This window comes from Lissotriton helveticus, chromosome 7, assembly GCF_964261635.1.
Source record: "Lissotriton helveticus chromosome 7, aLisHel1.1, whole genome shotgun sequence".
Lineage (NCBI taxonomy): Eukaryota > Metazoa > Chordata > Amphibia > Caudata > Salamandridae > Lissotriton > Lissotriton helveticus.
Window position 1 is genome coordinate 865,787,651 of NC_136068.1, and position 27,099 is coordinate 865,814,749.

Here is a 27,099-nt window from a genome sequence, read left to right on the forward strand (position 1 = left end):
TGCTTGATACTTGTGTCCCAAAGTCTCAGACAGATAAGGCATTACAGAATTACAGAAAGTAAAAAACTTGTTCATTAGGTCTCTGACAAGGTGCGTAAACCTGCTCAAACGTTGTTGTAATGAAAGTGTAAGTTGCCTTTTTGGGGTGGATTGTTGTGTAACATTTATTTTTTTAATTACTGCTTAAAATTGTTGCAGGCCTAATGAATTCATGCTTCTTCCCACAGCCTTTCCATGGTTTGGCATGGACATTGGAGGGACCTTGGTAAAACTAACCTACTTTGAACCTATCGACATCACAGCAGCAGAGGAACAGGAAGAAGTTGAAAGCTTGAAAAGTATACGCAAATACTTGACCTCCAATGTTGCCTATGGTTCCACTGGAATACGTGACGTGCACCTTGAACTGAAGGATTTAACCCTGTTTGGGCGAACTGGAAATTTGCACTTCATTCGATTCCCAACCCAGGACCTGCCTACTTTTATCCATATGGGGAGAGATAAAAACTTTTCAACTTTGCACACAGTTCTTTGTGCCACAGGGGGTGGTGCATATAAATTCGAAGAAGAATTTCTTACTGTAAGTGATTCTGGAATTTTTTTTAAATAATAAAATATAATGGACACATTTGTTGTCATAATTCTTGAGCTCTGTAGTCGGCCATATACATAGCAGCCTTTTTCTCCTTTAGGCAAGATGTGATCTACATGAATTATGCAGGCACTATCTGTAAATTGATAACGTGGTAAATTCTTGTCGGTTTTATATCACTAACAGTGAATTTCCAGTTACAATGCCCCCTGCAACAGTCTAGATAAAATGGAGAACATTGAGAAGCGTGATTAATTTGCTAATAGCTTACTAGAGAACCTTGGAGTAAAAATCATGGGCATAAATCAGATTAAATTTCTCCCTGAAAGTAATTTCACAGATATAGCCCTCCTTTGTGTCCGACCCACTCAGCAGCACTGCAGTCAAATATACCATTTTAATTTAATTTCAGTGTCCCTTTTGAGTTTGTGGATATTACGTAGGTCTGGGACCTTTAAAAAGCCAACTGTCCGTGAATAGATTCTGACCTCTTACTTATGTTTGCTTTTCATATGTTTGTCATTTGCATCTAATTTTAATAAGTATTCGGTATAATTTTAGTAATCATTATGCAGTATGTCTCAGATATGTCTAGGGGATAATTTTATCACGCACATGTCTGTCTCTCTATTACCTGCTTCTTAAAAGATGGTAGTGCTGGAGTACAGTCAGTCACATATGTCTTTAATAGCCCCATTTCAGGTGCTGGGCACACAACCAGTTGTAGCTTTTAAGCATAAAGCACTTCACATGCTTTAACTACTAAAAGAAAAAAACAAAACTAAAAATAACAAAAAGAAGTGTACTGCTGACAAAAAATCTGAACTAGCTGAAGGTGTCTCACATAAAATGGGAACACCTGGCAGCTCTGTATTCACTTATCGTGTTCATCTGTAAAAAGCAAGCAGGCTTGGTGCAGAGTTTATGAAAGCACAGCATTTCCTTGACAGACTGGCTAGAGTGAGGAATAGATGGTCACGTCATAGGAGCCCCTTAAAAAACCCAGTGGTGGTGATAACACTAAAGTCACATGACATATGTGCTTTTGAAAGAATGATATGGCTTGTTCCGGTTCTTTCTCTTGTCGCTGAACAGTGAGTGGTACCGTTGCCTCCGAAAATTTCCCTTAAGTGGGAACCTCATGCAAATGCAAGCAACCTTGAGCTGGCAAATCCACCTGAGATATTTTCAAAGAGAAGGGAAACCATCCCATTATGTTGATGGTGATCTTCACTTTATCATCTATAGTCTCACTCATTATGCATGGCAGGAGAAGAGTGCAGGTTGTGCTTCTCTAAGAAGAGTGATGTATGCTGGGGAAGGAGGCAGCTTGGTGACCGTTGTGGATTTTATTATGGTCACCGATGAAGTGAGGAGCCAGTTTGTGGAAAAGCAGCTGTAAATTAGGACTCTGCACCGCTGCAATAACAACTAAAGGTCACCTTCCATGCCCTTATTAAGCCTTTTCAGCTATCATACATTTATTTGAACATCCAGGGCTTGCCCTTCTTTGGTACCCTCTTCAGGGCACCAATTCTACCATTTAGAAACATTGAAGAGTGAGATTTGCTTTGGATCTCTCCCATAGGTAGTTACTTGTTCCACAAGCGACTCGGACAAACTCTATAGCGAACCTGGCTGAGGGAATCCTAGTGCGAGGAGCAGACTGTCGAATTGCTCTTTAAGCATTTTCCTTTCCAAATTGCCTGACTCCTGCCTATACAGTCGCTCCAGTGAAAATAAAGAGCTTGCCAAACTGTCCAGGATCCAACTTATTCCAGGTCAAGATTTTCTTGAAACTGCCTTTTAATTGATGTGTGCTGGTTTAGTGCCATTGCTTGTGTTTTCATAGCCTGATCCTTTATTAATCTGTAGCCCGTGCACCACTTTTCTTTAACTGAACAGACCTATCGCCTCTAGTGCATGCAATCCTCACCTCCTGATCTGTCAGAACTCTCCTAGCAGTCCAGACACTTTTTGTGGTACTTTGCTTCTGTCGCAACCATATCACTACCACTTAACTTGGCAAGTACTATTGAGTCACTTAATGAACTGCAGCATCTCGAACTCGATTACTCAATTCAAGTGTACGCACACTTGTAAGCTCTGCCCCTGACTCTTCGTCACAGAAGAAACTCATATCTTTCATTCACCAACTATAAATGAAGCACATGTACACCTTGAAGTACTCTCTTGAAAACTGTCTTGAACTGGTTTTATTTTTCTGTTAACTTTGCAAGTTTGTGTTAGTCAAATTTGATAGTGTCTTCATGATTGATAGAAGTTTTTTTATTTTGTCAAAAGCTAGCAGATAGTCAAGCAAACCTTTGTACCCAATTCAGAACGTTTACTATTAGCTGGACACACTACAACGTCTGGTAAATCTTGTTACACAATACACACAAATCCCAATCAATCTCAGTACCAACATTTTGTGTACTAGATATAAACGCTTCATTAATAATTACAAATTCACATCTTTTTTTGGTAGACCTTTTGACAGCATATAATCTCTTCACAATTTCAGAAACCTCTAACAAAAATTGTACTAGGGCAGTACAGCATAGTTTTTTCTTTGCATCATAAGGTAGTTACTTACTGGGTCCACTAACAATTTCTCATACTTTGTCAGGGGTCAACTGAAATGCAGAATTTGTACAACTGTTGGCATTTTTTAGGTCTATATCTTCACTCATTGTTTACCTTATTATTAAGCCCTGTGCAAAGTTTCATGTTAATATCACATTTTGTATGCTTCTAACGATAAGATACCCCACTACAAGAGTAGAGCATCAACATAAATGTAACTTGAACCTTTTTCTTGTATCATTTTCATACATTAAATTGCTTTTCTAGTTGACATACCTCAACCTGGTTAATGCTGCACTTTTCTTTTACAGATTGGGAACCTGCAGTTACATAAACTAGATGAGCTGGACTGCCTTGTGAAGGGCTTGCTGTATATAGACTCTGTTAGTTTTAATGGACAGGCTGAGTGCTACTACTTTGAAAATGCATCCGACCCTGACAAATGCCAGAAGATGCCTTTCAACCTAGATGATCCATATCCATTGTTAGTTGTGAACATTGGATCTGGGGTCAGTGTTTTAGCCGTTTATTCCAAAGACCATTATAAAAGAGTTAGTGGAACAAGGTAAGAATATTGGAGGGAACATGAGTTGTTGATGGTTGTGGGATTATATTAATTACATGTCACAGTCTAGAAAGGTTAGTGCTCTTGCACATAAACATTCTGAAATAGACACAACCTAAATAGGTGCTTGACTGCCTGACGAGTGAAGACCATTCATTTTATAAAAAAAAAAACATTTTTATTTGCATTTTATTATAACTCAACAATACAATCATGTCATCAGCAGTTCGCACTCCCCTGACTCCCACCCACCCCCCTCTCCTCCGTACATCTCTAATGAGTTCCATGTCGATCCGACTCAAAGTCCAAAGTACAAAGATGCGATTGTCTCTTGCTTCCGGACTCTGAAGCCTCCGGTGTGGACTCTTACATACACTTATCTTATTACTATTCATGCCTCCCTCAGAGGCCGCCGAGTGAAGACCATTCATAATCCCGGAAAACAGGAGCATCAAAATGCTTCTCACACCCAGTAAAGTAATGGAAGAACATCCCTACTTTAAGATGTCATACAAAAGACCTGTTCTCTAAAACTTTAAAGGTATTGTTGCACACAAAGGGTAGTTCATTTCCTTGTAACTTAACTGGTTTTATTTTTAATAGCCCCTGGGTTGGAACCTCTTTGAAGGAGAAGGTCCTGAGATATCAACCTTTAATTGTGGAGAATCCTCCTTAAATGGAAGGATATATATCTTAATGAAGGCACAGATGAAACTTAATAAATAAATAAATAAAGGCTAGGCATTTAAGTTTATGTTCTAGTTTTCATTAGCGGCAAATCATGATCTGCTGTTTGGGCCTCAAAACTCATGCCCTGCTCTGCTAGAAGGGCGAGTATAAGGTAGAGCAGCAAAGCCCAACTGCGGTAAAGCCATGCATTGTATACACTTTATAAGTAGACCGGTTTAGCTGTCTCTCCACGTCTTCAGTACAGTGACAGATAAGTGGCAGGCTGTAGAGATAGGCACACCTTATGTGCTTGTCTGCACTCTGCCACATCCCTGTCATTCTACTGATGTGTCTGCTTCTTGCAGCTACATTGTCACTGTACAGACTCGGAGAAACACCTGCAACAATGCCATGCTAAAAACTGGTCTGTAGTCTTCAGTGGTCTGGGCTACCATAATACCTTTCTTTATCAGTCAGAGGCAGCGGAGCTGGACACCAGATGCATCACTCCAACAGGGGAACATCGGTGCAATCTACAAACCATTTTGCTCCTGTAAGCTATATTCTGCTTTGTATAGGAAGTTTCAGCCATCCTGTACCTTACTCATCCTGAACTGTCTGCAGATACAGACACCATACATGAAATTGCTACAAGGGAGCAAACTGATTGGCATGCTTTGAACATGAAACCTATAACAGCCCATTTCCCACTGTCTGAGCTACTTAAAACCAAGGAGACTGAACCTTGAAAAAATCTCATGTGGCAAAATACGGACCGTGAAGTGAAACATAAGTTCAATGTCAAGTTCTCTTGCTTCTCACCTTCAAGAGAAATGTATTGTGTTTTTTTCCGGAATTTTATATTGCGCGAACTTGACCCAAAGGTATGAAAGTGCTTTACATGAGCACCAGTTGCGTTCCAGACAGACACATTCATTTTGGTAGGCACGGGGAGAGTAAGTGATTTGCCTAGAATCCCAGGCTTTTGAGCGTCTTTGCCGAGACTCAAACCCGGTACCCCAGCTTCGAGGCCGTTAGGCCACACCCTCTCCCCAATATTTTCCTTGTAAGTTTTTCAGTGCTTTTAACTCTCACTTGTTCAAGCTTTTCCCTTCCTGGGAATTGAGGTCACAGCAGTTTTTCAGTTAATAAAAAGGCACTCCCTACCCTAATTATTTAAAATTACTTGGGCACAATTGGGATTGTTTCCTTACACCTTGGCCCTCTCTTATACTTCGAACCAGCGTGCACCTTGTTATGTGTCTGGTAAACTTTGAAACCGGTTTGGCACTGGCAATGCTTTTCTTTATGTTCAAGCCATTGTATCACTGAGCCAGATGTCTCAAGAGTCTATTTACTTGCTTTGACTTCTGGTAATATCTGTGCAACTCTCTTTCAATTTTCATTCCGTCATTATTGACTGCTCCCATTATGAGTTAATTACCCCTTGGTTTCACTAGCTCCTCCTCCTCCTCCTCCAGAAGACCTGCTCGACACAAGAAAGGGAGCACAACAGATAGTGTGAACAATTTCTTCTTTTGTAGTATGTTTTGATCATGAATGTAAAATCCACCTATGCTGTCTCTTCAACACACGCACTCCTTTCCAGTAGCCTTAGCATAAATAAAAATGTATATGCCAAGCTAGATTTTGCAGCATTTCATTCTTTGGCAGGGACTTGTGGAAAATAATCTGCTGAATTTTGCTAAGCGCGTTTATGTAATATGACTTTGATCAATTTTTATAATCCCAAATAATCCACTCTTGGAGCCCATTTTCCGCATGATGAAAGGCGAAAACATAAGCCATTTCCCTTCATACAAAAACACTTTGTCACCCAGTTGTCACTTCCTGTACATAGTAATTGACTGCAGCTGAAACATAATGCTTCGTGCATTAATGTTGTAAGTCAGGATTTGTGTTTTGTTCTAAATTCAGCATTTGCGTTTATTCCTGAAAAGCTAATGGAAGGCGTGCTGCTGACTCAGACATCTGCCTGCAGATAGATATTGTGTCCTACAACTGGCAAATCAATAGCTAATTCTTTGGCCTCTCTCTGTTGGCGAGTTTTCATTATTTTAACTTGTTTCTGTTTACTTTCTCTCTATCCTAAAAGGGAGTTTGCCTTTATCCTGCATATCTTGTCCTCTTGTTGAGTAAGTTCATGCCTCAGGACGTACCTTTTCTACTTTTCAGTGATTGTGATGTTTAATCTCTTAAAAATTACTGCCCTGGACTTTGTACACTTGATTAATGGAGTGAATGTTTAGTGGAATATAGAATTCTTATATTCATGCTATACACACTACTGACCCAGGCCGCAGCTGAAATCTATGTTAGTACATTATTGGAATTTTGATTGACTTTAGATGATTTATTTCCCTTTCAATACAGTAAATTAATCTTTTAAAGTAAAATTATCTATAAGCTATCTTGCAGAAACCCATAGCACAAACCCTTTTGCCATTTTCACGATGTGAGTCATGGTTGCGTGTAACAGCGGTTCATGACTTCTGACGGCCCACTGAACCATCACTGGAATCCGGGACTTTCTTTCTAAGAAATTTTTGTTCTGCGTTCTGATGGATACTTCTAACTGCAGATTCCTCTCCTGTAAAATATTCCCAGGGTGCTAGACTGGATCCACAAGTTTACACAGTAATGCGTCCGTGTACCTGTAGATGGCACCGTGCATCTCCATGTTGGCGCTATTGCTCCCTGGAAGTAATGATGGAGCTGCATGTAAGTGCCACCCCTGCGCACGACTAAGGCCCTCCCTAAAAGTCTGTGACAGACCCCAAAAGATGTGCTTGGAGTCCTGTGAGGAGTGTACCCTTATGAACCCAAATGCTGTCTGGGAATGCCAAGCGATGCTATATGTCTGAACACTGAAAGTAGTCTTGGAAGTCCCACTCCTGCTCTAAGTTGAGGGTTCTGACATGTTCCATTCTTGATGATGTTCCCTTCACAGTTCTTTGTCATTCTCCAATTTTTCTAGTATGTTGAAGCAGAAGCACAAGAAGGCCAACCGGGATTTGTCCCAGTCCTGCCACTCCCAACCTGAGTAGTTGCAAGCAGGTAAGGGTGCCTCGCAGCCTCTCTCTCAATCCCCCACCAAGGAGTCGATACCCTCAACTGATCCCAGTGCATCCAGAACTTCCAGGTCCATTGTTGATATCTCAACTGATTGAGGTCTTTCATGAGGTTGTTGCACATTTTTTGCACTCTTCCAGCTCTTTGGTTTGCCTTCGGGCAGCAGGGAGGGTCTAGTCAGGCTGCTCCAGGAAGGGCCCTCCCAAGGCACCTTCTGTGCCTCTTGAATTCGCCTCCGATTCCGCTCTGGTGCAAGAGCCAACTTCTAACCTGGCACCAAAATCCATGCCATCCCTTTGACATTGACACCTGTGGCAAAGGTAGATCTCGTTCCTCTAGTCTCATCTGTCTCTGTTCCGAATAAATCTCTGCCCCGACCAAGGTCGCATCTCAAAGCCAGCCCCAGTTCATTCTAGCTCATACAGAACTGTGCCTTTGCCTTGGAGCTGCACCCCAGCGCTCTAACAAATTTTTGGTTCGGGCTCTTATCGGATCCAAACAGCCTTAGAAGATGATTTTATTTCCCTTACATGATAATAATATATGTATAGACAGTGGGCTGTGTTCTCTCCCTTGGCCATCAGCAGAAGAAAGCGTCTCATTTGCAGTGATAATGAGACGTACAGCAGAGGTATTGGATTTAAAACTGCCAACTATGGAAGTCAAAGTTTTGCAACTGGGACAGACTTTATCGGAACTCTTCCTTCCATGAAATGAAGCTCTGACTGACAAACGCCACAACAAGGCAACAGGTAATCCTGTTTTGTTTTTTGACATAACACCATATACCAGAAAGTTTGGTGTTTCCAGTTTGCACAAGTAGGGTGCACCCCAATTCTTTCCCCACAGAGTCAAAACGCACGGAAGCTTTTCAGGAAGCAGATGTTTTCCTCGGCTACTCAGTCTCTCCAGTCTCTCCAGTCAGTCAATGCCGCTGCTTGCTGGAGAGTTACACTCCTGCTCTGTGGGGCATGGTTGGATTGCTGGCAATCGCCAAGGAACTTAAGGCTACCCTAGCTGAAACGTCCAGGATGGTCAGGATGCTGCAAAGTACTTTATCTGGTCTTGGTTAGACACTACTGACAGTTTGGGCAAAGAAGTTGGTACTAGTGTGGTGCCTCAGCAGCAGGCTTGGATGAGATCCACAGGCTTCTAAGGGGATGAGCAAGCCTCTTTAATGGATGTGCTGAATTATGGGTCTCCAAGCAAGAACACTGATTCAGCATTGGCACAATTGAAAGAAAGCCAGGCCACAGCACATTCCTTAAGCTGTCCGATCCCACCGAGACAGTGCCCTATCCCCTATTGAGGCTAATCTAGAGGATTGTCATACCGCAAATGCAGACACGCTGCTGCTGCAGCAGACACCTCGGTTCTTAGGGTTCAGGGTTTGGGATCAAGCCGACCAGTCCCAGTCCTTGATGGGCAGTACACTTACCAGTCCCCTGCATCTGTGGCACCCGCATCAAAGCTGCTTTAGTTTGTCTCAGCACACACAACCTCCCTGTGGGAGGATGAATCAGATGTTTCCTTCATCGGTGGCAAAGGATAACAGCCGGCGGGTGAGTCCTGCCATTCAGTACAGCTTGCCGTTCCTTGTAGAACTGAAACACCTCCCACTCCTATAAGCATGTTTCAGAGCAGCTCCTGTTCATCTTGCTCCAAGAAGTGCAGGCCGGTTTGGCCAGTGGAGAGGGGCCCGCCCCGAGAACAGAGACTGTTAGTCTTACTATTTCCTCGTGTTGACCTATTTTAGGAGTCTACCCTGGATCCAGGTGACTCATTGGTGGCTTTGGACTTGCAGAACACCTACTTTCATGTACCCGTCCTGCAATTTCACCCATGCTACTTATGGTTTAATTTGCGCCAGTAGCCTTTTTCTTTTGCCCTACTCCCCTTCAGCCTAACAGTGCTCCATTGGTATACACAACAGTATTGGTGGTGGTTGCAGGACATGAAAGTTAGCAATTTCACTTTTCCCCTACCTCAACATCTGACTTTTGAAGGTGTGCTCATTGCAGTTAGTCGTAGACCACCTCCAGACGAAAGCAAACCTTCGCGCTTCCCAGGGTTTACTATCAATGTGGCAAAGTCGCACCTGACTCTTGTAGAGGATACGTTTCGTTAGAGCCATCCTGGATATGTTGTTATTTCGGACCTCCCCTCCACCACAACGAGTACAGGAAACGTGGGCTCTGATCCTGATAGTTCAGCCTCGGTCCTGGGTGTCAGTAAGAGTGGTTCAGAGGCCTCTGGGCCACTTGAATTCTACTCGTAAACTATGCCAGGAGACATGTCATCCATGTAGTTGGCCTCTCCGTGGTCGTGTTCCACCTGGTGGGATTTCTGAACACCTGGATGCGCCTTGCAGATCACGAATGGCAGTTACGCCCGAGGCATCTTTCAGCAATGGTGGGAACCCTGTTCAGATCTTTTCACCATTGTTGGGAATGTGTATTATCAGCACTTTTGCTCGCTGGAGTTCCCACCAAGGCTCTCAGAGATATAGTTAACCCTGGGACTCTTCTATGTATTTCTGCCACTGTATGTCCTGCCCGAGCTCTAAAGAAGATTAGGAACAACCGGGCCAAAGTAATCCTAGTGGCTCCTGATTAAGCAAGGAGAGTGTGATACACAGGCATGTGCTTCTGTCCTTCAATCAGGCTTCCACTTCGGGAGGACCTCCTGTTGCTGCAGCAAGGCAGAGTACTGCTCCCACACCTGCTCAAATGGCACCTCCTTGTGCTGTGATTGAGGTGCCGCAGTTTACTGCAGTCAGTCTTCTTCCGAAATTGTGGATGCCATCCAGGCTGCCAAGTGCCCTTGTACTAAGTCTGTCTACTGCAGGCACGCGGACAACTTTATAGGTTGGTGTTGCATCCGTAGTTCTGATCCATTGCAGGCTAAACTATGGAACGCCCAATTGTTTGTTTGATCTCTGGCCCAGCAAGGACTTGCATTGGGTACTGTGCAAGGTTGCATGTCAACCCTTTTGGGCAATTTACATTTACAGGACTAACCACCCTTGTTCAATAGTCTATGGTGATGAGATTTCTAAAAGGTTTGACTAATTGATTTCCTCAAACATTTTAAGAAGCAATAGTGGGATCTTAATTTAGCCGTAATGTGCATGCCATTCGACCAAATGCACAGCTGTCCTCTACGACTCCTGACTCTGAAGACTGTGTTTCTGGTTGCAGTGACTTTAGTTTGTGGAGTGAGCAAACTCAAAACTCTGTCAGTGCAGTTGTTGTACACTATCTTTTTCTCAGACAAAGTGGTGTGAGGACTAGGGAAGCCTTTTTGCCAGAAGTTGTGACTGCTCTTCACATCCGCAGTCCTTCACTCTCCCCATGCTCTTTGATTCACCGCACCATCTCAAAAGAGCTTCAAGCTTTTATGTTAATTGAACCAAAGACTGTAGATGGACAATCAGCTCTTTGTGCAGTTCTCTGGGTGTAAAGAAAGGAAAAGCAGTGCAGAAAATGTTCAAGGCGGATATACATCAAGATCTGCATTGCATTGACAAGAAGCAGTCTCCCTAGAGGTTAAGGGCACATTCCAAAAGGTCCTTTGCTTCCATCTCACTGGCACACAGAGTGTCTGTCCTTGACATCTGTCTGACTGCAGCCTGGACATCAGTGCACACATTCACTACTGCCTTGACATCCAGGACAGGAAGGGCATTTCACCTATTCAGTCATACAGGACCTTTTGATAAAAGCCATTTGATGGATCCACCATTTGGAGAGGTACTGCTTTAGTCTCTGTGCTAAAGATGAGGGATTTGTGATTAGAGGTTTCGATCAAAAGTGCCAGTTACATCCCTATGGTAACTCTTTTCCTGAAGGATTCTCTGTATTACCGCAGATCCTGCACCACCCTTGCTCATCTCCATTTTGTGGAATGGCCTCTTCCCACCTGAAAAGGTCCCAAATTGAAGATATGCATACTGGAACCTTTGATTATTGTTGGGCTCCGTGTCTGAGAGTGCGGACAGAGTTGAGAGAGAAATTGATGTGGACGTGTAGGGGTAGTAGTTCTATGCCTCTCCATTGTGACTTGCAGGGTGGGATGAAGTCCACATAGAACCTCATGGTGCCACCTACCGGCGTGCCTGAGCATTGCTGTTATGTTATTCCCGATCCAGGCTGACACCTGGGTATATTCTAAAAGTGAGAAATCTTCCGTTAGATAGAGTATTCACCAGACATTGTGTTACCGAAGGTAAGTAACTTGTTAATGTGAACCTCAAAACAATACACCACAATACATAAACAAGCATATATCAAACAAATATGCAAATTATGAAATATTTATTTCACAAACAAAAAAATATAAATATCTACATTTTATTAGGAAAGTTGGCGCTTTTAAAAATGTTATTTTGGTTCTAAACGACAAAGCAGTGTTATACTCTGGCAGATCTCTTTGTCGAGTGTGTAGTCTTTTTTTTGTCAGTGTATGCCAGTGCTTCAATTGATGCCATCGGTAGTCCATGCTGGATTTTGTTTAATGTAGTTGTACCTCTCCCACAAGTTAAGCTAAGGATACCAACTTAAATTTTAGTCTCCAATTTCAAATTCCTTTTCATTTACAGAGTGTTTTTAAAATGTTCAGTTTTACATTGTGCTGTTGATATTTGTTCTATATTATCCTGCTAATATTTAATTTCATAAGCAGTCATGGAATCCCAGAGTAAGCATCTTGAAACATTGGGGGTCTGCAGCTGCCAGGTTAAGAACCACTGGCTTATACTTTTTTATAGATGAAGCCATGTGTTTGTTGATTGGTGGATGGTATAGATGAGTTCTGTTATGACTGCTCTTTTGGGCCACAAAGAATGTGAGTGTTGGGTTAGTTGGTAACCACCTATGGGGTGAGCTGCCACCAAGCTGCCGAAACTAAACGCTGGTGCATTGTCCTGTCTAACACCAATGTGAAATGACCAGGACAACCAAATGACATTTTTTTTCTACTGTTCATTCTTGTTTACTTCTAATACTGATAGAAAGATTGCCCACTTGGACTTGAATGAAGTAGCCCAAAAACGGGCTTTCCTACTGTATCCGTGAACTCTGTTGTTCCTAAAGTGTACGTTAAAAAATGTGGCTGTTGGTGTGCAAGTAAAAAATAATCATTGCCCATTTTATGGCATGACTTAATGTTCCCTCTGATACTGAATTTGAGGAGTTATGTCAAGGCTGTTGATAAAGTCACTGGTATCTTTCAACACTTCCTGGGATGTGATCTTTGAACTGCGATCTTGGAGGGTGAGGCATAGCACCAGTGCTGTGGTAGTTTAGTTATGACATTTGTTGAGGTCTTATTTCTTATCCCCATAGTTCAGAGGAAGGTAATGAGTTAACAATGCATCTCTACACTATTTATCAGACCATAAGGCCCACTGCATTTTTTAATGTATGGTAAGTTGCCTGCCCGTTGTTGCGCACATGTCCATAATTTATGGGTTGGTATTTTAATCCAAGCAAACCAGAGCCATGCCTCAGCTAGCACTAGTTGTTAATGATGCCTTTTCCAGTAACCACCATTGTAGGTCAAAGTGACCGCAAGGCTTTTAAAGCCTTTTCAGCACCTCCGTAAAATATGGTGCTGAAAGTCACGGTAGTGCAAAGGGTCATCATGCTAGTTTTGTAGCACAGTGGTCTGGCATATTGTTTCTGTTATGCCACTTAATTGAAGACATTAGCAACATTTGAATTACCCGATGGGTATTATGTAAAAAAAAAATTCATGCACATCTATTTCTCTGTAAAAACTGTAGCACTAACTGGTTTACCTAACGCTTTGCTTTTTTTGGTTGAGCCCAGGAGACGGCATGTGCACTGACTTTTGCAAGGTATGTTGTGGTTTACCAAAAAAATAGAGGGGCTTGGGGCCTGCCCATTGCTTACAACTGGTTACCTTCCTTGTCATTCTCATTTGCCTGCTTCTTATTCAGGTCCTAACTTGTTAAACTTGTGTATTTGTGCCTCCCATGGAGCATTACCTCTTTACAATATCTTTCCTTGGCTGGCATCGCTGATTCTACTGCTTTGTTTTCAATCACTACTTTTTTCTTTCATATGAAGGACTCCATTCGAGTGTGTGTGTAGTTCTCTCCCCTTGCACTACACGTTTCTCTGTTCTGGACTGCTTCTCTCCACCCTCCTCTTCCTTGTGCTCGACAATGCCCTTCTCCCCATTGTTTACCCTGACCCATACCATCCTTGTTTCTTTCTCCCTACCCCTCTATTGCTTTTGTGTCCCCTTCAGCCCTCTCTGCCTGTTGCTTTTCTGTCCCCTCCTGTGTTTTCCCGTTCACCCCCACCCCCACCCTCCTCCATGTAGCTTTGCTCTTCCCCAAGCATCCCTCATGCTACTTCTACTCCCCAGGTCCGCTTTAAAAAATGCTTATCCGTGTTTCATTTCTTTTTAGGGCTCACCTGAGCCAGCGTGCATGCGTTGCTCTGCGGGGCATTTATTAAGGGCTTTGGAACTTTGAACACACACTTGTGGGTGTGCTTTTTTTTTTTTTTTTTACTAACCCGCAATTGGCCTGTGCATGCATCTTTCTTAAAAAGACATCATGCAATTGGTTCAAGGCGGGTGATTGTCCCACCTTCTTTATTCCCTGTCCTAGGGTGCTCGGGAGCGAGCAGTGGCGCTCTGCATTCCTCATGTGGATCAGGTTACTGCGGCCGTGCCTTTCACTTTCATTGGCGGGCACGATGCCAGATGCATTCATTACAGTACGCTCACGTGCACCACTCTTTAATTACGTTTATTTACACAATGCGCCCACAGCGCGCTTCTCATTCAAATTCTGACGAATTCAGCTTCTTGGTGCTTTCAGAGCCTCGAAGCAGCAGAGCACAAGTATCCCCTAGATCACAATTCTTTGTCTGCTCCGAGACACCCCCTCCCTCCAGATCGCTAGTCGATTTCAATTGCGCACCACTCATGGGCTTGTTTTCAGATTTTGGCCTCACAACTCCCCCAGCATTGCTCCTTGCCCCATTCCTCTCCCAGTGCCGCTGCTTATTTTTGCTTGCAGGGTTCACTCCTGTGACTGCATTTAAATTCTGCAGACTTCAGCTTCTTGGTGCTTTCAGAGCCGCGAAGAGGCTGAGCACAAGTATCACCGAGATCACAATTCTTTGTCAGCTCCCAGACACCTCCCTCCCTCCAAATGGCTAGTTGATTTCAATGGCACACCACTCGCTGGCTTGTTTTCAGATTTCGGCCGCACAACTCTCCCAGCCTTGCTCCTTGCCCCATTCCTCTCCCAGTGTTGCTGCTTATTTTTGCTAGCAGGGTCCACTTCGGTGACTGCATTCAAATTCTGCCGACTTCAGCTTCTTGGTGCTTTCAGAGCTTTGAAGCGGCGGAGCACCAGTATCCCCCGAGATCACAATTCTCTGTCTGCTCCCAGACACCCCTCCCTCGCTCCCTCCCTCCCGATCGCTAGTCTATTTCAACGTATCTCCCATAAAAGCATATTTTAATGTGAGCGTATTCAGCGTATTCACCTTCGGTGCTCGGCTGTGCCGTTCCCACTCATCACTGCCTGTGTTGCAAAGTAGTAAGTGCCTGCATTTTGTGTTCCTAAGGATGTGGTCCGTCGGCTAGATTGCTGACTTTGGTGCTGGAAACCAGGGTTCCAGCCTCAGGGTCACGTCCACATCCTGTGATTCTGGGCAAAACACTAAATTTCCCCGTGCCTGAATGAGTCCTTGTGTAACGTAACCGGCGCTCATGTAAAGCGCTCCAATACTGCCGGTAGTGTTTGCGCTATATAAATTTGCATTAAAAAATGCTTATGCAGCTTTAGAATTGATATAAATATCGAGCAACGCAGGATAGCGACCTGACTGCCTCTGAAGCACGCTTTTTCTGTGTTGTTTTAGCGATGGCCGGGGTGGGGGGAGGTTCTATGGCCTGCTCTTAGACTCACCCTGTTCAGTGGCAGGGAGAAGCAATTCAACAACTGAAATGTTGTAATCAATTTCTTTTTCAATTCAATTTATTTATTATGATTTAGAATTCCGCAGAATTCCACATAATGATACATCTTAAACACACATTTCATTCCACAAAAATTTCCAATGTAAATTCAAGTTGTCATTTTCATCTAAAAGCACGAATGAGCATAACAGCAGTCGGTCTTGGAGTTTTCAAATGCAAGAAGGGGTGAACCTTAAATAATCAAATTGTCATACATGAATTCTTACAAATTTATACGAATTTCTAATCTAATACTATCCTAAAACATTCAGTGATCAAACTTATTATAAAATACTAAAATTTAAAATTCGCTATACAGTACTAGATCATTGATGTAATAAAAAGATAATTTATCTATTCACTAAACTGTACAACCAGCAGCATAATAAAAGTGCAAAGTAGTTCAATACCATAAACTCGCCTTTTTTAATATAAAGTACACAATGGTTTAGCAGCAAAACGAGGATTTAGTAAGGTGCTTCAGATCCTAAAGGGAAGTAACTAGAAGAGAAAGAAGGATTTATAATAGTGCCCATGCTTAATTCGAACCTATTAAATTGGGCAAAAATCGTCTAATACATGATAATTTAGAGCAGAAAAAAAATAGTAAAGTGCTTGGAATCCTAAAGATGAGTAACTAGCAGCAGAAAAAGTTTGAAAAAGTGCACATGCTTAATTGTAAACATAATAAATCGGTCATGAGGACTGGAAGGTCAAAAAAAGTGCAAGTGCTCTGTGCAAACGTATTAAGAAGATCTTTTTTACTAATGAGTAACTAGCAGCAGAAATTTTTTAGAAAAGTGCACATACTCAATTGTAAATCTAACTAATCGGTCATAAAGGCCAAGATAAAGTGCATGTTCTCAAAACCTACATATTTAACCGCTTCAGCGCGGCGCGAATTTTCGCGCTGTGCTGAGCGTTCTAAGAAACGGGTGTGGTCGTGACGGAACGGTTCCGTCATGAGCACAGCTCAACCGTCGCTCATGACGGAACCGTTCCGTCATGAGCATCGAAGGGGTTAAGAAGATCTTTCCGACTTTAAAATGTGTTTAAAAATTGTTTAAAAAAAGCTGAAAATTTTAAAACACATCAATTCAGATGGGGGGGACAGCAAACATTTTCGGGCCTGTTCTTCTGTAGTGATATTGTACTTTAAAAAACAATTCCTTAAATATCTACGATGTATTGATTGTAATGTGGGACAAACAAATAAGACACGATTCAAATCTTGTATAAAGGAATTACATAACTGACCATACCTTTCATGTCTTGGAATACCCTCCCAAGATCCTGTTCCGATTCTTAGGGAGAGTAAATTCAATCTCAGTAGCAAATTCACCCTGCGCACTCCATGTTTAAGATTCCATTAGACATAAGTTTGGGGATTTTTGATAATACTGCTCCTCACAATACAATCAATGTTTCTGTTCTCTGAACACATTTTAATATCTCTTTCACGAGAAACCCCTTTTGCAAAGAACCACCGCCCCATCCATATCTAACACAAACATTGATAATGCTTTTAAATTATTCTTAAAAAAGCACTTTTTTCCTTTATATTTACAAATATTTCTCTCTACAGCGCTACCCTTAGCAAATTCTCAGAGCTATTTATCAGTGCATTACACCATCTTAAACACGCGGCCATTGATAGCACATATGTAGAAAGAAGACCAAGTTCGAGCCTAAGCACTGCAATCGGTGCGGCGTGATTCAAATTACATATTTGGTGCCAGATTTTTCCTTCCACTTTCTCGAATTTGGCCCACTCTGGTGCGTCTATTGTTTCACTGGCGTAGTTCAGGGTTGGTGGGATCTTTATTTTATAGACCGAAATAATATGGGAGAAATTTCTTTTCCCACAGTGCGTGTACAGACGATTAATTGCAAAGGCTTGTGAAATCGCTTTATCTTTGCAATGGTTCATATGTCTATTAGCTGAGCACCTATTTGTAAATATTTTTCCTAAGTTTGGATAAAATGTTACTACTTCCAACTTTTCTTTTCCCAGGAACCAGTTCAAATTTTTTCTGACCTTACAACCTTGATAACTAAAAATCATAACTTTGCTTTTTAAAATATTTATTTTTAGATAATACTCTTCTGTGTACCTAATTACCTCAGCAAGTCGTCTTTGCATTCCAATTGTAGTTAAATCCATTATTATTGCATCATCTGCATATAGCAGGCAGCTCAAAGTTTCCCAATTTATTTATGGGGATCCCCTTTACTAAGCCCCACTCTTCTTGGCAGAACATTAATGTAAATGGAAAAGAGTAAAGGGGCCAAAAGGCCTCCCTGCTTCAACCCATTATTGGGTACTATTTTCTTCGAGAGACCTTGTGTTCCCCCCAATAATACCTTAGTCCAGGTAGAAGAGTGGAGAGCAATTATTAATCTTAAAAGATTCCCTGGTATCCCCATAGTGACCAATTTCCTCCACAGCTTCCCCCGATCTACCCTATCGAATGCTGTGGAGAAATCGATAAAAGCAGAGTATAACGGCACACCCCGACTTACTGGATATTTTTCAGTTAAAGTTTGCAGAATAGAAATATTATCCAGTGTGCCACTATTCTTACGGAATCCTGTTTGTTCCAAAGTGATATAATTATTTCTAAATGCCCACTCTTGAAGATGAGAGAGAATACTCTTTGCAAACAGTTTCACGGTTGCATCCAGGAGCGAAATCTGTCTAAAACTGGCTGGGGAATTTTTTGGACCCTTTTTATATTACGGAACTAGTATACTTCCCTTCCAGGATTGTGGAATATCCCCATAGGTATAACAATGGACAAACAACGGATGCAAAAATTTTGCCCATTCTTCACAATCCTGTTTTATTATGGCTACTGGTACATCTTCTGGGCCCATTGCGCTAGAATATCTTGCCCCTTTAATGTAACCCTCAATCTCCATGCATGATGGTGCACCATAATCGCCCCCCATAGTTGGAGTGGTACTAACCTCTTGGATCTGTCCAGCTATGAGATTTAAAGCATAGAGCTGGGAAATGTATATGGACCATTCTGCGATTAAAATGAGTTTTGACTTCTCTCTCCCATCACAGAATTTTGCAATCAGTGCCCAATACTTCTTAGTATCCCCGGAAAGAGCCACCTCTCGAAGCCTAACTCATTTTTCGTCTTCAGCCCTCCTTTGGTCCGATGATATTTTCCTTTACCGTACCTGTTTTAGCCTACTAATTTCTCTCTGCCTTTGTGTTGTGGGCTCCCTAAATTGGTCTCTAATTAAACCATTAATTTCACGATTCCGTTTTTTAATTTCCCATGGTATAATTACTCATGGAACAGAACTAAAAACTTGCTTCTTTCTTCCGAAAGTTCTAATTGCAGCCAAGATTCTCTTGAACCTCTGAACCGGTTTTTCTTGACTGGGGATAAAGGCAGTATTCTCAAAATCACTCTTAAACTTTGGAAGCAAATTATTTGACCAGCAAATACGCCCATTATTACGATTATGAAAGACATTTTCACCCCTCTGATTCCAAAGTACATGCATTAAATAGGTTAAGAGAAACTGCCATATAATCAATTAAAGAGTGACCATGTGCCCCACGAAAGGTGTAAGCTGTGGGGGAGTCCTCCTGGAATCTACCGTTTAATGTTACAAGGTCTAAACTTCAAAGATTTAGCAAAAGTAACAGGCCTCATTTATCCGACTTTAATTGGGTCGGCAGTACAGAATCTGGGATAGCCCATACCTCCTCCAGTTCTGGATTAGAAGAAGACATAACTGCACTATTGGATAATTTGGTATTAAAGTCACCGACCATCATTATACATGAGCATTCTTCATTGTTACCTAACCTTTGCACAAAAGTACCGATAGAGTCAACCAGTACATTTGACGCTCTCCCAGGGGGGAATATACACATTTACCAGTAAAGGAAAAATTGCTTGCCCCAAGTTATCTTCACCTATCCTCAACTTTGCACCAATGTAGCATTTTGATGGATGCTTATAGATCACAGGATCCCATACTATGTCGCAGCTAAGTAAAATAGCTAAAACTCCACTTGCATTTCCTTTTACAGATTTTTTTGCTGTACTACAGTACACATAAAAATTCTTAAACTGAAACTCTTCCCCCATACACGTTTCCTGGAGGCACATTATTTTGGGGTCTAATTCTACTAATGATTTAAGCTTATAACTCTATTTTCCTACCCCCGCCACATTCCAGGATATAATGTTTCCCAATTGGCTACCCCAGCACTATGGGCTTTGTGGTAGATGTTTTTGACCCATTCAGTGTACCTGCAACCCAACTCCACTTTGCTACCTCATCCTCCCCATTAACACTAGGGGGCCATTGGACTTCAGGTGCTAAAAAATTTCTCTATCTCCTAGGTTTCTTCCTACTGTTATTTCTATATCTTTAAGGTTTATGGGGATATTTACTCCCCTATTATTAGAGAATCCATACCCTTGCATCTGATGAATCGTTCCTAAGCTTTCTGACGGAACTCGGCAAGGGGGTACACTAGAGATCACATCTATGCCTCTTTTCCTAAAGCAGTCCGCATTTGCTGTAACCAGTGCGGATACTACCCCTGATGAAAATGTAGCTCTAGTGCTTGGGGGAGGGCTCCTCCAGTCTAAGTAGACCGACTCAATATCTTTACTAGTTATTAATCCCAAATCCTTTATTTCTGTTAATATCTGTAGGAGGGCACTTCTGTTCAATAACATTGGTTCAGTTTCAAACAGAGGCACAAATTAAGGTCCTGCTCACTTGCCCGACTCCTGGTCCAGTATTCCTTACTGGTCTAATATCAGGCTGCTCTAAGACTGAGTCTCTCTCTCTAACTTACCCCCTTTACTGTTATGAACTGTAAACAGGTTCCCCACCCCGACTGTCCCCTGGCTGGAATCAAACCTCGCCTGGAAAATATCCTGCCCACAGGGATGGAGTGTGGCACTTCCTGAAGCTACGTATTGATCTATTATCGGTTCACCTAAATTATCCATTACACTTCCTAATATAGAGTCTCTGCTTATCTCATAGTTTATCCCACTCACTTCCTGGCTCTCTTGACCCGGTGGGGCGATCAACACCAGGTTCGAACAGATCGACTGATTATCATTTTCTTGCCCAGTCTTTTGACCCGTATTCAATGTGAATTGCCCCAAAGTCCGTGTCCTTTCTACTAGGAGGAGATTTTGTACTATTTACTTCCTCACTTACTGGAACGAACCACAATTTTTTCTGTTTTCGTTTAGGGAGACTTTGATTCCTCATCTTCATCTTCTTCTTCCCCCTTCAACCAATTCTGAAGTTGCCGTCACTCAATACTGGGACCTCCCCTAAGGGTGCACTATCCGAGGTATTTGCTAATTCTTCAGTTAACTGTAGGCTTGGGTTATTTAAATTACTTTATTTTAAAATAGAGTAAACTCGTAATGGTGGAGGTACTGGGGATACTTTTGAATTTAATTTTTCCCCTTGGCTGGTAAGCTGTGCACTCTCATAGAGTTTAACTGGGGGTGAACTTATAATTGGACTACCTCTAAGCGAGACACTTTTAGATCCCACATTCATTTCTTTCATTTCCCCGTCCTCAATTTTAGTACCACTTTTTGGCATCCTGTTACATATTTGACATAAATGACAGGGTACTTCGGGGACCTTTTTCAAATTATTTTTTGCTTGCTTGATCTGATTAAGTTCTTGGACCCCTATCAGTATGGGTGAGAGCACTTCCAATATATGATCAGTATTTATTGTGCTTTTTTCTAACAAAGATAAAATTGCGGAGAGGGTTCTCTCTAATGCGTAAAAAATCTCCAGAATTCCCCCATCCGCGCATTCTTGATAGAATTCATAATGTTCTCTGCCCCCTTATCAATTGATACTACTGATATCCTTTCAACAGAAAGTTCTAATAAATCAACAGCATGGGAGAAACTAGTAGGTGTACTACTACACATAGCAGGCATATGTGGTTGAGCAGCTATTAAAACCGGAGATAGTTCTGTATCCATATCCAACGCACCTGTCTTTTTTAGCTGTGCCATTAATTCTTCATTCTTTTCCATTCGTTTAGCAATAGCAGGTAGAGAATAATCCTACGTTTTCACCTGCCAGAGCTAAGGCTACGTTCTATCCGCTGTGGCACTTTTAATGACAGTTCACTCAATTTGGTCGGCAAGAAACCAGGCTGAAATTTATTCATACTTCTTGAATAGACTTGAGAATTGTCAAAAAGGGATACCAGTCCTGCCAATGGAGATAATGGGGCGAGTCCTTTTCTTATCACATTATTCTCTGAAGGGCCTTCTACTTTGCCCACCGACAGATCAGTTTCCATTTCCAGATTGCTACCCACCCCTCCTATTTGTAAAGCAGCAATTTCACCTGGTGGCTGTACGAGTTTTCCACCAATATTGTTCTGTTGAATAATTACAGCAGGGTAAAGATGTACCTTAACTTCCAAATTAGTGAACTGACTGTCCTCCTCATTCTCTGCTGATACATGAGTGTCCATCACCCCATCTTCCTGAACCTCCTTTTTCCCCTCCTCCTTTAGCCCCTTCCCACGCTTGGAGCTCCTTACTCCTTTTGTAAACATTGACATCACCGATGGATACGTTTTCAGATGGGAAAGGTGATCCCTATTTCTCCTGTGACGAATGGTTTACTGGAGCTTAAGGGGACTCCTCTGGCTCGGATAACAACTTGAGCCTTCTGCTGTTTTCGCTTTTACGTTTGAGTGCAAACACCTAGATGGCATTACAAAATAATTAAAGTTCTCTTAATGCTTACTAGGCTGCTTTAAGGAATGGGACTGCTTGAAGGAATGGAAGTGAAGAATTCAGTGCACTCTGGCTCGCAGTTGATTTTAACTGTTCAGTCCTTTAATAGCCTTCACCAACCTTTACTGAAATGACCTGGGATATATCCCTTCTATGCTACAAGCCCAGGGCATAGGACTCGGAGCAATTCTTGTCGCGGGGGACTGGCACAGATGGGGCACAGGTGCAAGTGCAGTGGCACTGATACAAACACTGGTACAGGAATGCGTACAGACACTCAATTCTGGAAGCTGTGGGAGGTGCGCAGGCTGCAGGGGGCGTGGAGTGGGGACCCGAGAGTTCCGGTCCGTTCAACCCGACTTACAAAGATCCGCAGGAACGGGGAGCGGGAACAGAAGAGTCAACACCCGTCATTCCCGACTGATCTCTGCTCTACCCCAGCTCCTCTGGCCGCTCCACAGTTCTGCTCCGCTCCACTCAAGCTGTGGACTACACTGCACACCGGGGGAAAGCGGGAAGGCTCAAACTCCAACTCCATACCCTCTTCCCAGTTCACAATGAATGGTGTTTGTTGTTTGGGAACTGTACATTTTTTTAAATTGAGGGCAGCTTCTAGGGTAGCAGGTTTGGCAGGTTTGCAGTCTCGCGGGCTATTTGCCCTTCTCTGCAATAGAGACTTACTGTGAGGCAGCTCCCGTGGGTCCCCGGAGCGCACGCCGCACTCCTAACAGACTACTGTGTGGCCCCCCTGCGTGGCTCATGGGCCGGCACCAGCACGTGTGCACGCATCGACACCCCCTCCCCCCCCCCCCCGCCCCCCCCCCCCCCACAGAACTGGAGCGGAAAAGCGGGAAGCGGCGAGCAAGGTAGGTGGATTGATGGATTGGTGGGTGGGAGAGGCAGAAAGGTTGAGCGTCTTGCTAGAAAACCGCAAGACTAGCTGTAAAAAGCACTCCACAGCCGCTGTGCCTACCCTCTGCCACCGCCTCTCCCTCAGGGTATGTGTCCTGCAATTGTCCTGCGGTCCTGCGACTCCTGCCCCTGCCCCTACTGCAGACTGTAACCGGGGGGGGCTCACCCACAGCTCGGCTCTTGTTTCGGTTTTCACAACGTATCACAAGCTGTTCCTTCGCTGCACCCCGAAACACACACACACACACACCACGCTCCTCACCTCTCCCCCTGCCGCGTTCGCTTTCACGGCGTCGGTGGTTTTGGCAGTGAGGGCTCGACGACTCAATAGCTTGATGGCCTTGCTCATACGCCGCCCGCCTTGCCTGCCATGGGCTGCGTTCTCCTGCTGCGGCTCTCAGCGTGGCTCACACACTGCCCGCAGCTTCCCCCATGCCCCGCCTTGGGCCGCGTTCTCTTCTCGCTGCAGCGGCTCTTGGCATGGCAGGCAGCGGCGGTCTGCACTCTGATCTCCGGGCGCAACGAAGACGTGGACAGGACTCTCAGACTACCGACAGAGATACAAAACTGATGCTGTCTGCACAAGTGTTGAGAGAGTCCCACATACCGTAGCGCATGTTCTTAGATTATATTTGTCAGCTCTGCTCCACACCACTCACTGCACCACTCACCGCCTTTTTACTTGATTAATTCTGCTTTGTATTTGGCCGATGCCAAAGCCAGGCGCGGACCAGATGTCTGAAGATCAGAGCTCGTAAATCCTTGATCGTTGCTGCCCTGCGGCCATGCAGGGATACATCTTAAATTTAATAAATACATCCCTTGGCTTGGGTGGCTGACTGGGTTCCCCCCCTCTGGTGGCCGCTCTAAGTCATCGTCTGAGTCCTTGGGAGCAGCGGAGAGCAGCCATAACCCCCTCGCGGGGGAGCAGCCATAACCCCCTCGCGGGGGAGCAGCTTCAACCCCCTCGCGGGGGAGCGGCTTCAACCCCCTCGCGGGGGAGCGGCTTCAACCCCCTCGCGGGGGAGCGGCTTCAACCCCCTCGCGGGGGAGCGCCCCTAACCTCCCTCGCGGGGGAGCGCCCCTAACCTCCCTCGCGGGGCAGCGCCCCTAACCTCCCTCGCGGGGGAGCGCTCCTAACCTCCCTCGCGGGGGAGCGCCCCTAACCTCCCTCGCGGGGGAGCGCCCCTAACCTCCCTCGCGGGGGAGCGCCCCTAACCTCCCTCGCGGGGGAGCGGCCCTAACCTCCCTCGTGGGGGAGCGGCCCTAACCTCCCTCGTGGGGGAGCGGCCCTAACCTCCCTCGTGGGGGAGCGGCCCTAACCTCCCTCGTGGGGGAGCGGCCCTAACCCCCCTCGCGGGGGAGCGGCCCTAACCCCCCTCGCGGGGGAGCGGCCCTAACCCCCCTCGCGGGGGAGCGGCCCTAACCCCCCCTCGCGGGGGAGCGGCCCTAACCCCCTCCCGGGGGAGCGGCTCTAGCCCCTTGCTCTGCACTGCTCTGAGTCGTCCTCTGAGTCCTTGGGAGCAGCGGTAGAGCGGCTGTAACCCCTCGCGGGGGAGTGGCTCTAGCCCCTTGCTCTGCACCGTTCACTCATTACAATGCGTGGGGAGACAAGCGTCAGCGGAAAGTGAGCGAGCCGAGAGAGCTGAAAGTGGGGGGAGCAGGGGGAGCAAGGAGAACTGCGGCCGCACCAACCTGCGCAGCTTGAACCTGCTCGACCCAAGATCCTCCATACGCCAGTCTCCGCTCTGCTCCGCTCCGCTCCGCTCCGCTCCGCTCCACTCCACTCTGTCTACACTGGCGGCTCACTGCGCAGGACTCCTCCTCTTCCCTCACAGGTGAGCGCAATCACACTAGGTCCTGTGTTTCACTTTCGCCTGCTTGTTTGCAGATAATGCAGTTAATCAAGGGCGCAGATAGTTGTTTCATGTGGCCATGTTGTAGCAGCACAGCGTGTTTTTTTGGGACCTCATGTGACTTCTTTGGAGCAGGCAGAGGCAAGATGCAGCCGGCGCTGCCGTGACTCTCACCGGCAGGGCCTGTTACCACAGAGCGATGAAGGGAGGGAGCATGCCTGTAGGCCGGAAACGTGCTGTCGTTAGTTTGCAGACTTCAGGGGCACACCCCCACAACTGCATGCTGGCTCCAAGCAAGAAGGGGCAGTGCCGTGCAGAGGGCCGTTTATAGGACCAAGCAGAGATTTGCAGCAGCTAGCCAGCCCCCCCCCCCCCCGACACATTCGTCCTTCATTGCCCTCTTAACAGACTGCCGCTTCTTGGCCTTCTATGGGCAGCTTTGGGGCAGAGAGGAAAAGAGAAACTATAGCTGACAACTGACATGACCTATACTCTACTTAATGCAACTTAAATACACTCCACATATTACCACTCCGTGCCACATAATTACACGCCACGTAATTACACTCTACTTAATGCAACATAAATACACTCCATATAATACCACTCGGTGCCACATAATTAGCACGCCACATATTTACACTACTCAGTGCAACATAAATACACTCCACATAATACCACTTAGTACCACATAATTACACGTCACATATTTACACTGAATTCAATGCAACATAAATACACTCCACATAATACCACACAGTGCCACAAAATTACACACCACATAATTACACTCCACTGAATGCAACATACACACCACACTATACCACTTAGTGCCACATAATGATATGCTACATAATTACACTGCACTCAAAGCAACATTAATACACTCCATATAATACCACTTAGTACCACATAATCACACGTCACAATTACTTTATTCAATGCAACATAAATACACTCCATATAATACCTCTCAGTGCCGCATAATTACACACCACATAATTACACTCCACTCAATGCAACATAAATACACTCCACACAATACCACTCAGTGTGACATAGTTACACGCCACATTATTACACTCTACTCAATGCAACAAAAATACACTTCATATACCACTTAGTACCACATAATTACACACCACATAATTACACTCTAATCAGTGCAAAATAAATACACTCCACATAATTCCACTCCGTGCCACATAATTACATGCCACATAATTGCACTCTACTCAATGCAACATAAATGCACTCTACTCAATGCAACATAAATGCACTCCACATAAATGCACTCCATACCACATGCCACCAATCAACATAAACGCACTTCACACCATGATACAATTTCACTAAGCATAATTTCACTCAACACCACAGTTCCAAACCACACAATCCAACTCCACACATTTCCAATATACACAGCTTAATTACATACCAAACAACATATTTCAACTCTAGAACTCCACAATCCACAACATACCTCCAATCCACACCATATAGTGTCACCACCTGAGCACCAAACATCATTCACCACCACCATTTTGCATCAGCGCACCACCTAAGCATCACATCAGTCTGCCCTTGGAATCTGGCATCTGTTGATTCTCCCCTAGTGTCCGTCCGCTGCTCATGTTCTAATTAAATTACTGTTTTCCAACCTCCCCTCCCCCGTTATTTATGTCCCGCTCCCCTATAACAAAACTAATTCTAACAAAGAGCATGAGAACAGGCAGAAAGAAGTTGCCAGCTGCGCAAGTACAAAAAAACTAGAAGACATTTTTTTATGTTAAAATCTTTTTTTAATCAGGTTTTTCAGTTGTATATAATGTCGTCTTCGTTTGTATAAAGGTAACAAAAATGCTTAACACTTTTTATTATAACTTTCAACATAATGCACAGCAGCCACAATCCTCTACAACATAGCCAAAAGTTCTGGCTAAACACACAAAGTCCCAAAGGCGAGACCTATTGGCTATGCCAATGCTTGTTTAGTTACTGATCAAATTTGGATTGGTAATTGAAAAGAGGTGT

The 27,099-nt window shown here is 44.1% G+C and overlaps 1 protein-coding gene across 1 annotated transcript in view; it reads left to right on the top strand.

Moving 5' to 3' along the window:
* The window catches only part of PANK3 (pantothenate kinase 3), a 111,410-nt gene that overhangs the window by 46,694 nt on the left and 37,617 nt on the right, over positions 1-27,099 (top strand). Inside the window, exons 2-3 of the mRNA XM_078653385.1 lie at positions 228-580; positions 3,493-3,746. Coding sequence (XP_078509511.1) covers positions 228-580; positions 3,493-3,746 — 607 coding nt within the window. The remainder of the gene's footprint in view (positions 1-227; positions 581-3,492; positions 3,747-27,099) is intronic.